The sequence below is a fragment of the Lagopus muta genome, chromosome 10, assembly GCF_023343835.1.
Source record: "Lagopus muta isolate bLagMut1 chromosome 10, bLagMut1 primary, whole genome shotgun sequence".
In the NCBI taxonomy this organism is placed as follows: domain Eukaryota; kingdom Metazoa; phylum Chordata; class Aves; order Galliformes; family Phasianidae; genus Lagopus; species Lagopus muta.
The window spans coordinates 3,066,969-3,081,687 of record NC_064442.1 but is presented as its reverse complement, the minus strand read 5'-3'; the positions used below and the strand labels follow the sequence as shown (position 1 = coordinate 3,081,687).

The 14,719-nt window shown below is 39.8% G+C and overlaps 1 protein-coding gene across 6 annotated transcripts in view; it reads right to left on the bottom strand.

Annotated features, from left to right (window-relative positions):
• The window catches only part of CERS3 (ceramide synthase 3), a 47,330-nt gene that overhangs the window by 14,216 nt on the left and 18,395 nt on the right, over positions 1 to 14,719 (bottom strand). For all 6 annotated transcript variants that reach the window (XR_007379187.1, XM_048956726.1, XM_048956727.1 and 3 more), the window contains 7 exons: positions 14,120 to 14,238; positions 10,139 to 10,196; positions 9,238 to 9,288; positions 7,879 to 7,971; positions 7,531 to 7,659; positions 5,879 to 5,985; positions 4,335 to 4,491 (listed from right to left, as the gene is read on the bottom strand). Coding sequence is in view for 5 of the 6 variants with exons in the window: in XM_048956726.1 (XP_048812683.1) it covers positions 4,335 to 4,491; positions 5,879 to 5,985; positions 7,531 to 7,659; positions 7,879 to 7,971; positions 9,238 to 9,288; positions 10,139 to 10,196; positions 14,120 to 14,238 (714 nt within the window). In the remaining variant the exon portion in view is untranslated. The remainder of the gene's footprint in view (positions 1 to 4,334; positions 4,492 to 5,878; positions 5,986 to 7,530; positions 7,660 to 7,878; positions 7,972 to 9,237; positions 9,289 to 10,138; positions 10,197 to 14,119; positions 14,239 to 14,719) is intronic.

Here is a 14,719-nt window from a genome sequence, read left to right as displayed (position 1 = left end):
AAATATTCTCATATGTGCAGACATGATGACTAGACATGTTTCAGTGGTTCTTGAAACCTGATACAAGTGGGTAATTTAACCATGTAATTGAACAATATTACAGAAACACACAGAGTTTCCTAGCAACAAAAGGCCTTGGACACCAAGATGGCAGCCAGCATTGCGATTGCCTGACCTAACTTGAAATGAAACCACACTGAAAAATGGCCTTCTTTCTCCCACTGCAGAACTGATCTAAGATAAATGGCTGCAGGTCTTACCTCGAAGGGCTTTCGTGCCTATGTCTCACTTATAAATGGGCTCATAAAATGCTCTACCATAACATGAACCCAAATGTCCTTTAACATATTATTGTTACTTTTTTTGTTGTTTTCCAGTGTAAGAACAACCTTTGATTTGAAAAATTCAATACTCATGTTCCCTCAGGTTTAACTCCATAGAAACAAAGAGCTTCCTAACACAAAGTCGCTGAGCACAGCTTAGTTTGCCACCATGGATTTCCCACTTGCTAGGGCATTCCTGGGCAATGAGGTTCAGAGCAGTGCTGCTCTGCACCATCAGCTCAGCTGCTGCTGACTGCTGTGCCTGAGTCAGCAGGACACAGAGGGGCAGAACCCTGCACCCATCTTTCCTTTTTTCTCACGTTCATTCATCTCTGGCTGCGGTGTTTACAAGGAGGAACATCGCAGGACTTCTAGCCAAGTTCTTCTATGTGAAGCAAGTCAGCTGAGTAGTTATCCCAGAGAGAGGGAGATTGTCCCCTTTATTAGGGCAGAGGAGGTGGCAGCTGAGATTAAGAGCTTCTGTCAATCCAGATTCACATCCGACCCAGGCAGGTCCTCTAACCTGTGCTTTGACAGCAGACAACAGCACCGTCCATTCAAAGCAAATGCATTGCAGCCTGCTGACTTTCAGACAGGCTGCTGACGTGGGCCAGGATGCCACCAGGAGACACCTGCCCCATGGAAGGATGCCAGGCCACGTAAATGCTGCACTGCAGTGCTGGTCACTGCTGAGCACGTGAACGAGGGGCGGCTCAAAGCATGGAGGACACTGATAAAATCCTGACTCCCTTGGTGTGCTCTGAGCTTCTTTGAGGCTCCCACAGCTATACATCAGTCCCTATTCCCACTTACAACATGACTTCATTTTTCCACCTAAAGTAGCTAACTTGCTTCGTGAAAAACATTAAAAATTGCCTATCTTCTGAATGGGCTCAGAAGTCTTGGGCAGAGAAACAAAACCCTCCTAACACAAGTATAATGGTTTGCTGCTATTTCACTAAAATAGCAACAGCTATTTGCGTGGAGTTTTCTGTGACAAATGCGTTGGTATAAAAATGCAGACTTACAAACACCATTCTTTTCCAAGTTGTCTTTACAGTTTTGGAGGCACTGCCTGCTTTCACAGCCAAGTTTGCCACCGCTATGGAAAACAGGCTGCACATGCAAGCCAGCTGAAGTCATGCAGACTGAAAAGGGCTAGGCCTGCTGCTGCTGCCACTGTAAAAATGTTATTTGGAAACCATCTTCTCAGAGAGCTGTATAAGGAATGAAAAATCCATGGTAGAAATGCCGGCTTGGTGCTTTTCCATTTTTTTGCAATGACTAATACAAAAACTGTCTTCTCTCAAAATAAAGCATTTCTGCCCCTTACAAAGGCATATAAGCACGCAGGGCAGGATGGCCTTATATAGGCTGCTCTAGTAACATCTTCTTAACCATGGTATCCAAAGACTTTTTGCAGTGCACTCACAAAACCTCAATCAGCATGGATGAAATATTATGCCAAAGCCCTTCTCTTCCTCGGCTGCAAAGCAGAGGAAGCTCCCCTGTTTTTATTACAAGAGCTGTGTGAGAAGGCTCACCCTTATTTCAGGCTCAGCATACAAAGAACACTGTATATGGAACACAAACCACTTCTAATTTCATGTTATTTCAGGTTATCAATCCACTTACCCCTAAGTTTGACTTCTCAGAAATGCTTTGAAAATGTTACCAAACATCTACAATTTAAGGATTCACATAGAATTTGTTTTCTGTTTCTTTCTGTACTGTTTCAGCCACACTGCTTTCATTAGCAAATTCTCCAGTAGCCTCACGTGCACTTCTTGTGGGACTATCATACCCAAGTTACTTTTCACAACCAGTACAAACTTCTCTATTCTGCAGTCAAACATCCTCAGTTCTAATGGCTAAACATTTCTTATCCTCTTTCCTCTCTACCTTCCTTCTTTAGATGTTTATTTCTCAACAAAACTGTGTTTTTAGAGATTTTATGAGATTGAAGACAGTATTAGAGGCAGACAGGATGTGTTGGTCAATGTGGCTAGTTCTGTCAAATCCTAACAGGTATTTGGACAAAAGTCAGAATGACGTCAAAATTCTGCCAAACAACAGTGAAATATGAAGGACAAACTGCAGCTCAGTGCAGAGACAAGGTCACAGTCAAAAAAGAAATGACAAGTAAAACACTAACACTCCATGAGCCTGACCATAAATAACTACGGAAACAAAATATGTTTTAAAAGCAGAACAAAGCAAGATATTCCTCATACAGATTTTTCCTTGATGTTCACTGGTTTGCTCTCTAACAAGGGTAGACCTTGTAAGTGCCATGTTCTTCTAAGAAAAACATTGAGTCTCCTTAACATCCAATTATTTGCATAAGACTTGTATGAATCTAGGAATGCTCTCAGATGAGGCTGAGATTGGCCAGTGGGATCAAGCAGAAATCTGACTTGATTGCCTGAGCTTTCTTGAGAAGTCAATTTTAAATAAAGTACAAATAAAAAACAACAAAATCATCCTTCAAAGTATCTAGTCAAGAAACTTCTCATCCAGACTCTTGTCAAAATCATCAAAATTCAGTGGGAGGCAAAACAAAAAGCAGTCCCAGCTACCACCAATTGAGGAATAAAGAACACCATCTGGCATACTGCAAAGCTCAACCACTGGGAACAATCATAATGGATTACCAGGCCTACCTGCACTGAATTGGTCACTGCATTTCATCACTTAGTCAGGCCTCTTCAAAGCAAGACCAAACCTAAAATACCATGATCTACAATTTGCACTTCACAGTTGTGTCTTATAAATAGATCAGCAGAAAAGCTAAAGAAAAAACTCAAAGGACTTTCCCTTTCAAAAAGGCTGTTTAAAACAACTAGTTTTTTTTTTTTTCCTAAGGGGTATCTTATCAATTTGGTTGAAATTAATAAACAAATTAAGGGTATGGAAGTACTCAGACAACAGAATAAGCTTGGACTGAGAATGAAGATATTCAGCTCTTTCTCATTTCTGGTGATAGCCAGAGTAATTGGCTGTTATTTTAGAATTTCATCCAGTACTATTAAAATCAGCAGCAGTCTTTCCATCAACTTCAAAGAGGCTTGGGTAAGGATGTTATTGAAATGATAGGGTCCGTGCCCGGGCAGCAAAACTGTGTATAATTGCATTTGTGCAGAGTTCACCACTAGTTATTTCCAGAAAGTAAAATACGGGATAGTTTCAGTTACTAGTGAAATGATGAATAATATGGGTAGAAAGGAATATCCCTATTTCTTTAAGATGCTTCACAACATTAGCTGATTCAGATAAAAGTAGACATAGCTCAGTAATGTTTTTAGTCTTGATAATCACAAGATTACTCTGCTGAATATGCTGAGGCTTCCTCAGCAAAATTAAGTCTCTTTGAAAAGCCATTTTGAAAATAAAAAACCTTTGAGCTTGATCTATTTGTATGCCATGGCTGAATAGGACTGTAGTTCATTATGTCATAATATAACATTGGATCAGTTTTGTATGGATTTTTAAGCCCAAAAACTGTGTCCAAGTATCACCAAGCTCAGATTTAGAGAGGCCTGAAGCACTTTAACAATGAGTTTTCTGTCGGATATAAAGATCTCAGCACTCACCTTTAATTTTTTTTATTGTTCTTATAAAGTCCAGGGAGAAAAAAAAAAAATTACTTCCACTTTGAAAACAGGAATTAAAAGAGTTCTACACCATTTTTGGGCTCCAGATTTTGGTAGAGTTCACTTATTTACCATCAGAACAAAACACCAGACACAGGCCAAAAAAAAAAAAAAAACACCACCAAAAAAACTGTACCTGAAGTTTTCATATTCTGATCTGTGACCTTAAAGGTGAACTTGAAAGGCAGAAAGCACATCTGAACATCTCTATACTTAGTAGATCCCTAACAAGAACGCTGACATGGAAATTCTGACATGGAAATTCAGGAAGACAGTAAGAAATGCCAAGTAAATCTACTGGAGGTGTTAATATAAGTTTGATGTTTCACATATCTTTCTGTGAGGCAAAATTGCTTACCTTTAAGAAAATGAACCTTTTCAAAATCTTGAAGATCAAGTAACCCCAATATAAATGTAAGCCTTGAAGGGTCAATAGCAGCCCATTGAATAAGAAATATGCTATGACTGGAGTGGTGGAGTAGAATGTAGGTTGATACAACGTGGCACGCAGAATCCTGAAAAAACAAAGGTCACTGTTATGATGCAGGGCTCCTTTTCTATGCTATTTAAAGCAATTTCTACTTTCACATTCCAAACTGATTAACTCTTCCCATAAAAATATTAAAAAGCTCTGCAAAGATGACAGATGAATTAACAAGCTGTGGCTTACCTATATTACGTATCTCTACCTAAATGCAGACTTTTAGAAGATAAGAAACTTGAGTCTTGCATGAAAGTATTCTAAATAGAGATAGAAATATATTTTTTAATCTTGGGCTCTGTGTGGTCTAGATAACATGCAGCACAGAGCTAGACTGTGCCATTTTTCATTCAAATTCTCCCTAATCTGAAATCCACATTCAGAGAAAATCCTGCAGGTTTTGCAACAGGGCTCTTTGTTAATTAACACATGTTTTGTCCATCTTGAGGTTTCAATTCTTCCATATTATTTTGGGCTTTTCAAGTCCTTCTAATCTCGTCACGTTTTGCTTCCAAGCTCAAGAACAAGAAGCTCAGTGAAGCAAAATGATTGGAGATCACTTGTGCAGTTAATCAAAAAATAACAAGAAAGCAGAAACGCTGATGTCTTTTTAAAAAAGAATACTACAGGAAATTAAAACCTTGTGCTGATCAGTGTTCAGAACTACTAATTTAACCAGCTTGTGTCTCTGAGGGTTTGTCCACATGCAGGGAGGGGTATGAAAGTAATCCAGAGCGAATCAGTGAAACCCTGGATGTGAAACACATTAAGCATTTTTTAAAAGCTAAAGATGTTAAGCATTAAGCACACTAAGCACATGTGTGGATACTCCAAAGCAGATTAAATCATAGAACTCCAAATTCATGTGAGAATTCAGCAAGTTATGATTCACGTGCACTGACTTTGTAAATTCATGGGTTCACCTTAACTTTTGAGTGCTTCCAATGTAGGGGAGTGATGCAACGTACCTCCCAAGAACTAGGAACTGAAAAGAAGACACTAGAAGAAAAAGTAACTGTACTTATAGGGGACAGACTGTCCTCTGACTTTGCAGCTCCAGCAGGAGGATAGGAATGAAAGACAGTAGCATCTCTTTGTTAAGTAGCTCACCCCCTCAAAGACACAGGACCTCATAGCATTTAACTACTAACTATGAAATGAAGTTAAATAATAGATTTAACCCTTTGAGTTGCATATTTTCAGGTGCCTGATTTTTTTTTTTTTTTTCACTAAACTATATGTATTTTTACTAAAATGCTAAATAAAATGAAGGGCACTAAAGTAAACAATAATGAAGAAGTCCAGCTTCTTCTCTTCAAGGTACAACCTACTGCTCTTCTTTACCCATCACAACCACTACTAACCTCTCAGTGGAAACAGGGATGAAATAAAAGGTCATGACTATGTTAAATATTGCTTACCAGAAGGGGAACAGGATGATTCTTGTGATGAAGAATGCGATAGAAAAGATGAAAAAAAGCATATTGCAGGTTTTCTCCCAGCGAGCATAATTAAACATTTTGGCTGCCTGTATTGAACACAAAACAAACATATTACAAATATTCCCTGAAATAAGTCCATTTCTGCATTTAATAAACAAGAACTTATCTTTCCCTAAGCAGGAAGGTTTCCTCCCTGTTTGACATACAGAGCAATCAGTTTACTAATACCTAATAAAGCAGCAACAAAACAGATTTCTTGTTTATATTTCTCCTTTAATCTTAAAAGAAAGGATTTGGTATAAAAAGCTGAAGAAACAGTTCTGAGATATGAAAGTAGATGCATCACAAAAACATGAAGTGCTCTTGAAAATAGAAGTTCATCCCTCACTGCTGTACCAGTTTCAAAGCAAAGCTGCTGGCCTTATCTACACACTCAGGAGCAGCAGTGACCCTTTGTACCAGCATTCTGGTGGATGCATTCTGTCTCTTACCCTCCTCTTTGAGGGCTGGAAGTCCTAGCTTCGGTTTCCATTTCACTAGTTAAGATCATAATTTCTGCTTCTCCCCTAGCTGAAACGTGCAACTCCCCATGTTTCATTGAGGAATCACCCTGGGCACTGTCAAGCAAAACAGCTGATCTCAGCAGTGAACACAAGCTCCAAATGCCAAGCCTCAGTCTTAAACACTGCTTGAGAGTCAGACAACTTCAGTTTGCATCTGAGTGCTGTTATTCCAATTATTGGTTCAACATTCTAAGGGCCTTGCAGTGAACTGAACAACAGTTAAGGATTAGAAGTAACCCAGCAAAAGCCTGCATTTAATTGGGACCAGCCCCAAATGTGTGACCCCACAATTAGTTGCTCCTACACAACTAAAAGCATATTAGGAGCAGAAATGAGTAGTGAGAGACAACAGCCTGGAGTACGCAGGCACTACCACCAAAAAGGCTGTGAAACTATGTTCTGAATCCCAGTGTTATAAAAACCAGAGTAATGCTGTTGAAGGAACTACAGAGTAAATTTGTCTTTTGAGAAACCCAGCAGCAGGTCTCCATCATTGCAGAACTGTGTGCAGAGAAATCCTAAAACATTTCTGAACATTGATATTTAGTCAAGAGAAGGAAAAACTTCACTTCTGCCAGTACCTGTGGTATCTCATTCAGAGTCAGCTTGAGTATCTCCAGCCAGAACTGAATGAGGTAGACATAGCCCTTGGGTCAACACAGGGGTGTGAATGCTGACAGAATTAAGACAGCGTGAAAAAGTAGCCAAGCTTTTAGCTGCTAAATTTGCTTGAGAACTGCTATCGTGACAAGCTGTTCACAGGCTAGCCAACTTTGTCTAACTTTAACAATGAAACAAGAACAAGCCAGGGAGGCATTTCCAGTCCTTGTACTGTTTTGCAGAACTTCTTATGCTTTTTTCTCATAATGGATTCTGTAACAGAATATCAGCTTAAATTATCAGGAAGTTTTTTTTTTTTAATCTTACAATTTATGACTGTAGAACCACGTCTCTGTAGGGATAGGGAGGGAGCATATGAAACTGATGGCAAAGATTGAAACATCACTGAACATAACCTGGGTGATAACAAAAAAAAAGAAAAAAAATAAAGAAGAAGGTCATCATTACCTCAAGCCAGAAATCTGCAGTATCATGCACAAACATCACCAGTGTTCCAATACGCAAGTAATTGCCACACCAAGAGCAACTCATCAACCCAATGGCTGCAAAGTGATGAACGACGTGAGCCAAAAAATCCTGTGAAAACATAAAGTAGAGCCACTTAAGTGCAGCTCCGGAGGGTCTCCCTGTGGGTGTGGATACTACGTCACACACACAGAGGGACCCTGACAGCCAGGAGAACAGGGAAGGGTGCAGGTGTGCCAGGGATGGGCTGATGCTGCCCTCATGTGGCTGCACCAAATCCAGTATCAGGACGGTGCTTTTATCAACTTCTTGTTTATCACGACCACTTGCCTTCCTTTTGGTATCAATCCCAAGTGTAAATAAGAGAGACCAGTAGAAACTAATCTCAGCCATGTAGTACCAGTATTGAGACGGCAGCATAGTCTGTAAATAAAAGAGTAATTTTATTAAAAAAACAAAACCAGTTAACTTAGAGAAGAGCAAAAGTGAATGCCAAATTCTTTTTTTCCCCTCACTTTTTTTTGTGCTCCTCTGCTGAGTCCTGTCTTAAAAAAAAAAATTAAACTAAATCCATGTTCTGGGCTTCATTACGAAGAACGTTCTGGGAGCCAAATATTTTAACCTTTACTCAGACCAAACTCCAAGATTCTGTAGTTCCTTCCCAACCCCCAATTTTAGCATGCTTTTTTCTGTGCTTTTGTCAGAGAACTCAATATAGAGTGCTTCTGCATTTAATTACAAACAACTGCAAATAAACAAAGCTCTCCATTTTGGCAAACAAACATTTTAGATATTCACACATCTTTGGGTCTAAAAAGTCATCTATTTACACTAAAATCCTAGCTATCCACATAGGGCACAAGAGAGCTAGGATGCTGAAAGAGCTTGGCTCCTCAATTGGTTAAATGTGTTTCCCAGGTGGCAGGGAGTGAGCTGGTTTATCAGGTCCCACAAGTAAAAGGAGCTGGGAAAACCCAGCTAGGAGGCAGGATTCTTTTTATTTTTGGCCCCTGGCTTGGAGTCAAGTAAGAAGGTGGCAATGTGATGTGCCACCAATTTACCAAAACAGGAAGGGAGCAGCATGCAAGAACCTCTAAAAGGTGGGCAAGGCAGCAGTTTGCTTGAAGCCATCTGTTAGGGGACCATGACTAAAATACTTCAGGAAGAAATCAGAACCTTGTCACACTTGGCATTGGTGAAAAAAAAAAAAAAAAAAAAAAAAAGAGTAACAAGCAGAGATTGTCAGAGCAGGGCATCACATTCTGCCAAACCACATCACTGCAGGGCTCCCCTCCACTTGTGCTGCTAAGCAATAGTGCCCAGCAGACACTTGGTAGAGGCTTGGTGCAGCCCTCTGCATACTGCTACTCTACAGTGCCTCAGACTCAAAGCATCATCAGGACTGGTGCAAGCCAAAGGATTCCACACTGAAGCCTCAAACACTGAGGGACTGCTGTAGACAACTGGTAGCCTGGAATGGGCCGGAGGGCTGCAGTGCAGCACAGGCACATTATGGTGAAGTCCTGAAGGAGTCAGCTGGACGTACCAAAAAAGTGGCAGAAGAGTTTGGTGCCACACCTCTCTAGGTGATGTCTGCTGGGAGGGAGAAGCACCTCTGTAGATTAACCCTTCCAATGGGGAAATACCTGGCACACCCTGAGGCCAATGGACCAATGCCAAAAAGCTCACCTGAAATGGATAGCCAACCCACGTCTGCCATATGTCGTACAACCAAGGCTTCTGGGGAAGACAGACGATTCAGACTGATCAGCTGAGCAATAAGTCATCCTCTTAACTCAAAATCCTCAATACTTAAGCATTTTCTAATTGGAGCAGGCTAAGAAAGTGTATTCTTGATAATTGTTCTCCAGCCATTTCTAAAGAGAGCTTAGATCTCAGGTTTATCATATTAGTTTCAGCTTTCTGGCTTCTTTTCAGGACACCTGAGACATTCCAGTTGATCATTTCATCATCCAAAGCAATGGGTGTGTTTTATCTCTGCAATTACTCAAGATGTGTTGCTACAATTATTACATTTTGATGTATTTACCAGCCACACACACTGGTTCATGATGATAAACTGTTTAGGGAGGAGAGCCAGATGAACATAGACACACTGAGAACTGTTCAATTGCTCAGGAGAAGCATTAATTATACCCCAGGCAGTGCTCACTTAGCTATGAGCAGTCTCTCTGTTGCTGCTGAGTCAGAAGTTGGGAGTAACACAACAATAAACAGCCATAAAGTGCACTACGACCCCAAAAAAAGCTGCCAGAAAAGTTGTACTGCTTCCTTTGAGGAAAACATGGCCATGTGATGTATTTTTAGGCGTTAAGGCACGTTGTAAACTTTCCTTAACAATGCTGCTTACTCATTATTTTATTTTACTGTTAATCATATAAGTTCATGAGTAAAAATTAAAGTCCCAATTAAAACTTCAGTGCAGCCTATTGCACATATCATATACATTAAACTTCTGAACCCAACCAACCACCAAAATCAGTGTATGAGCTTCAATGGGTGCCATTAATATCTAGAGATCAGACCTTGTTTTAAAAGATAATATCAACTATTCACAAAGTATACTTACATCATACAGAAATATAAATCCAGCAATGGAGGATGCAAAATAGAATGAAAATCTCCAGCTGCAAGATTGAAATGAAAAAAAGAACATTTTTGTTTCACAGACAGTATCAATTTTTTTTCCATAGATTTTAGAAAGTCATTGTACATTACAGATAATTTACACATGAATGCACCCTCACACTTTACCTTCAGGGTTGCTAAGTATTAACATTCAAATATTTTGATTAATAGCTAAAAAGTGAGTTTACATTATATAACACAGATCCCTCGCTTGTAGATCATGGCAGTAGTTCTCCAGGCACAACATGATCAAGGTAACAGTCATAGCAAATGCAATAAGTTCCCTAAAAACGTAGGTTTGATTACCCTACTGTAATCAAACATACTCTATCACTGCTCTAGAACATTCACATTGGACTGAACATCTCATAGCTCCCTACCACTAGAAAAAGTTTCAGCTACAGAGCTGAAACAATACTTCCCAATCCGATCAAATGTTGTCAACACTGTTAAAGTCAACAGTGACTTGCTTTAATTGCCAAGTAGATTGTCTGATATTTTTTGTTGTTAAAAGAGCAACAAAACATTGGTTGCTGAAAACAGGGGAGCCCTATAGAACTTAACAGCTACCAGGTAAGTTTATATTTACCTCACAGATCTGAATTAGCCATAAACCTCAACCCCTGACTAGCATTTAAGTTTGGTGTAAGGTTTTTGTGGTTTAAATCCATTGAAGAACATAAAACTTTCAGACTTTCATCACTGATCTGGTAAGTCAGCAAAGGGGTAAAAAGCTCCTGTGTATCCTAGTGAACCGAAACTGTGTTGTTATGTGTGTCAGAACAGGATGCTGTGATTTGGAGCCAGCAGTCAGTGTTGTAACCAATCTGGAACCTGTGTGGGAGGTACTGTCCCTGGGACTGGGTGTAGCTAGAGACTCAGCAGGAGTGTTCCCACTCCCACCTCTACAGGTGATGGAAAACTTCTTCCTTTGCCCTCTTCTGCTCTGCAGGAACAAGCCTGACCTTTCCCTGAGCGAGTCTTCAAGATCAGCAGGAAAATGCTGCAGGACTTCACATGCTGGGAGAGGTCACAATCACAGAGAAAGGCACACGACCCCAAACTTGGTGAGAACATTGTCCAGAACAAGAGAACAAAGGAGAACAGCAGACAGCCTCCCAGAATAGTGAGATGCTAAAAAGGAGAAAGAGCCTTGACAAGAACTCTGCTTTCATTGTTGGCACTAATGAATTGAGAGATAAATAAAAATGATGATTTTTGGGGTCTTTGGCAAATGGTAATGAAGTGTCATTTGAGAAACGATGAGCCTGGTAGAAGCAGCCTCTCTTCTGAGCCCTGTATTACCTGGAGTAAAAACTCCAAGCTACGCCAGGGTAGATTCAGGCTGGACATGAGGAAGTATTACTTTTCAGAAAGGGTGGTCAGGCACTGGAATGGATGCCCAGGGAGGTGGTGGAATCACCGACCCTGGGGGTGTTCAAGGAAAGACCGGATGTTGTGTTGAGGGACATGGTTTAGTGGGAGCTATTGGGAATAGGTGAACAGTTGGACTGGGTGATCTTTTAGGTCTTTTCCAACCTTACTGATTCTATGATTCTATGATTCTATGGAGGCTGTCCTAGGTGAAAGAACAACATGTTCAAAGACTGAGCCAATGTTTCAGAAGAAAAATAAAGAAAATGAGTACATGGGACAGTAGAGGCCAGCTAAGTCAATATGCATCGTGCCTGCAGAAGTCAAAAAGCAATTATAGAAGTGCCAGAAGATAGGCTGGTGATAAATGATCATTGTACATTTCTACTTTAAAGCATCTTTCCTAAGATTATGAAGGGAAAAAACACTTTATAACACCCACTGCACAAACAAACAAACAGCAGAAATTAGGAAAGCAAACGGAAGGGGAAGGTGAAACTCCTAAGTAATACCTCACTCAGAGTTAAAGGAGAGATACTGGGAAAAACACTGTGGCACATGACTGACTACACATGAGCTGATTCTGCTGTTATTTCTCCTCATATTTCCAGCAAGAGAGGTGTGAGGAGTCCAATAAACGTGGAACAGATTCTGTGTTCAGTGTAATATGTACGCATGCTTCAGCAGCTTCCTGACTGCACCATTAGCCCCCAGCCCTACAAGTATGTATATCCAAAGCACTTGGCAGTAAATACTCAGAGTGCTTCAGATTAAACTCGTCATCTGAACAAGACTGCCAGATGAGCACTACCTCGTTTTGCATTCAGCCAAGCTTCTTTATGAATTTTGTTAACAAAGCCCCAAGTAAAATTCATCCAAATTCACAAAATTTTACGCAGCATGTGCCTTATAAACTCTGAACTGCACAACAGTGATGTAAAAGGATCTTTCTGATTTAACTTCAGGAATCTTTTCCCTTGATTTTTTTTTTTTCCTCTTGAATGGAGTCTAACAAAAAATAATGTAGTGGGTGAATTTAAAGGCTCTTGAGTCTTTTAAGGCAAGGAGGTTTCACACAAAGACCTTTCCAAACCTCAGTATTGCTTAACTGGGAACACTAATAGCTTAAGTACAGTTTAGATCTGGCTCATCACATCTTCCTTGTGATTCATCAGAATGATCCTGGAGATTGCAGGATTTCAGAAGTGCCATAATGCTCATAACGCTGACTACCAACATGGGATAGCTCTGTTCCTTCTCTGTTGCCTTGAAAATTAAATCCAATTAAATTCACTGACACAAAGAGCAGAGCAAGGTCTCCAGAATTGCACAAGAAAAACCTGTTTGCTTCATTCTAACTTAAGCTGCTGAGCAAGTTTCAATTTTTGTCTTTGGCTGTGTGTAACTAGAAGAACGGACCCACGGCAGGCAGCTCTTATACTGATAGTAAGAAATCTTATTGTCACTTGACAGTTAACTCAGCCACAGAACAACAGCAGCAGACATGGATATCATTTGCCAAGACAGTTTGCTCAGTTAGGTTTCAAAGCAATGCACCTAAATGCCTAACAACTAGATTTATGCCCAGAGGAGATCATCAAATCATTATCATATTGATTCACACTGAAAATAATCTTGATAAACTACTCAACTCTGAGCTTTTAATCCTCATTCCTTAAGCTAACCTACACTAAAAGAGGTTAAATATTATGATCGCATGAATTGTTACCAAAGTAGTTATACCAGCTAAAAATCCAAGTAGACAGGACATTAGGAAAGTACTTTACACTAGTACAGTAAATTTCACTATTGAAAAATGAGCTATGTAAGCAAAGCCATGCTGCTCACTTGGGGACTTGCAATTCATATGATATTTTGGATAACACTGGAATAATTAGTAAAATGTTTACGTATGTGGAATTTCTCACAGATTTGTGACAAAACAGACTCAATGCTCTGCTGGTTTGTAATTAGATGCAGAAGGAAGTTTTGAAACTTTTTCCATATTCATTACAACCACTCAATTGCTCAACAGCCCACTTTCATTGGCATATTTGAGCTCATGTTCCATATGGTACCTTGTGTTCAAGTTGTGACACCTACTGCTTCATTAGGATGCCACAATTCCTGCTCCTGAACCAACATCAGGACACTATTATTCCAAGATGACAGCACAGATGCTTATTTAAAGCAGAGTGAATAAGTTCCCCTATGATTATGGGCACACACAGACATGCTTTCCTACTCTCTACATGTTTTTATCAAGCATTATGTAGCAGTAACCTACAAACAAGTCCCTTTTTAAACAGTGAAGAAAATTACAATATTTTAGAATCTTTGATCTAATATTTTTAAGCTACAAATCTGGAGAAACCTTACCAACTCCTTTAGACTTCTTTGTAAATGCACAAACACAAACCAAAACCCTCGTCAGACAGACCCAGCTTCCTGGAAATGAGCCCCTGCCAGGAAGGCACCTGAGGACCTCAATCACTGTTTTTCCCCAAAACACAAATCAATAACAACAACAAGAGTTGTGTCTTCTTACAAAGCTTCCTGGAACTTCCGAAGCACCGTTGGGATCTCAAGGTTTCGCCGTCTCCTAAACCACTTTTCCACCAGATGGACTGTGCAGTTGCACTTTTTGGCAAGGCCTTGAATCTCTGACTGCAAAAAAATGTAATAATGTTAGCAACAAAACCTACACTGATGTCATCTTCATTGGTTCTATACTTCACAGATTGGCTTCCCAGCCACTGTAAGATCTCCATTTAAAAATATTACTAATATTAACTATCCATGCCATTTTAACTTGTAAGTTTCCCAATTTAACTTTTGAATGACATTCACAGAAATCCTGTATTTCCAGGACACAAATTTATATTACTGAAGTGGGTACAAAATGCACAGGCCTACAAACCATGCTATTGTTTTTCTGGTAGCTTCTGATAATTTATAAGCTTGGGAAATCGTATGATTCTATGAACTTTTACTGCTAAGCAAGAGGTTTTGCTGAGGATAACTTTCTGAAGTGTCATGCATCACTGCACGTTATCAGTGTGTCCAATACATAACCTTATTACATAATTGCCAGATTGTATTTAAATGAGTCCTTCAGGTAAGACATGGCATCAAAGCGATCTGGGCT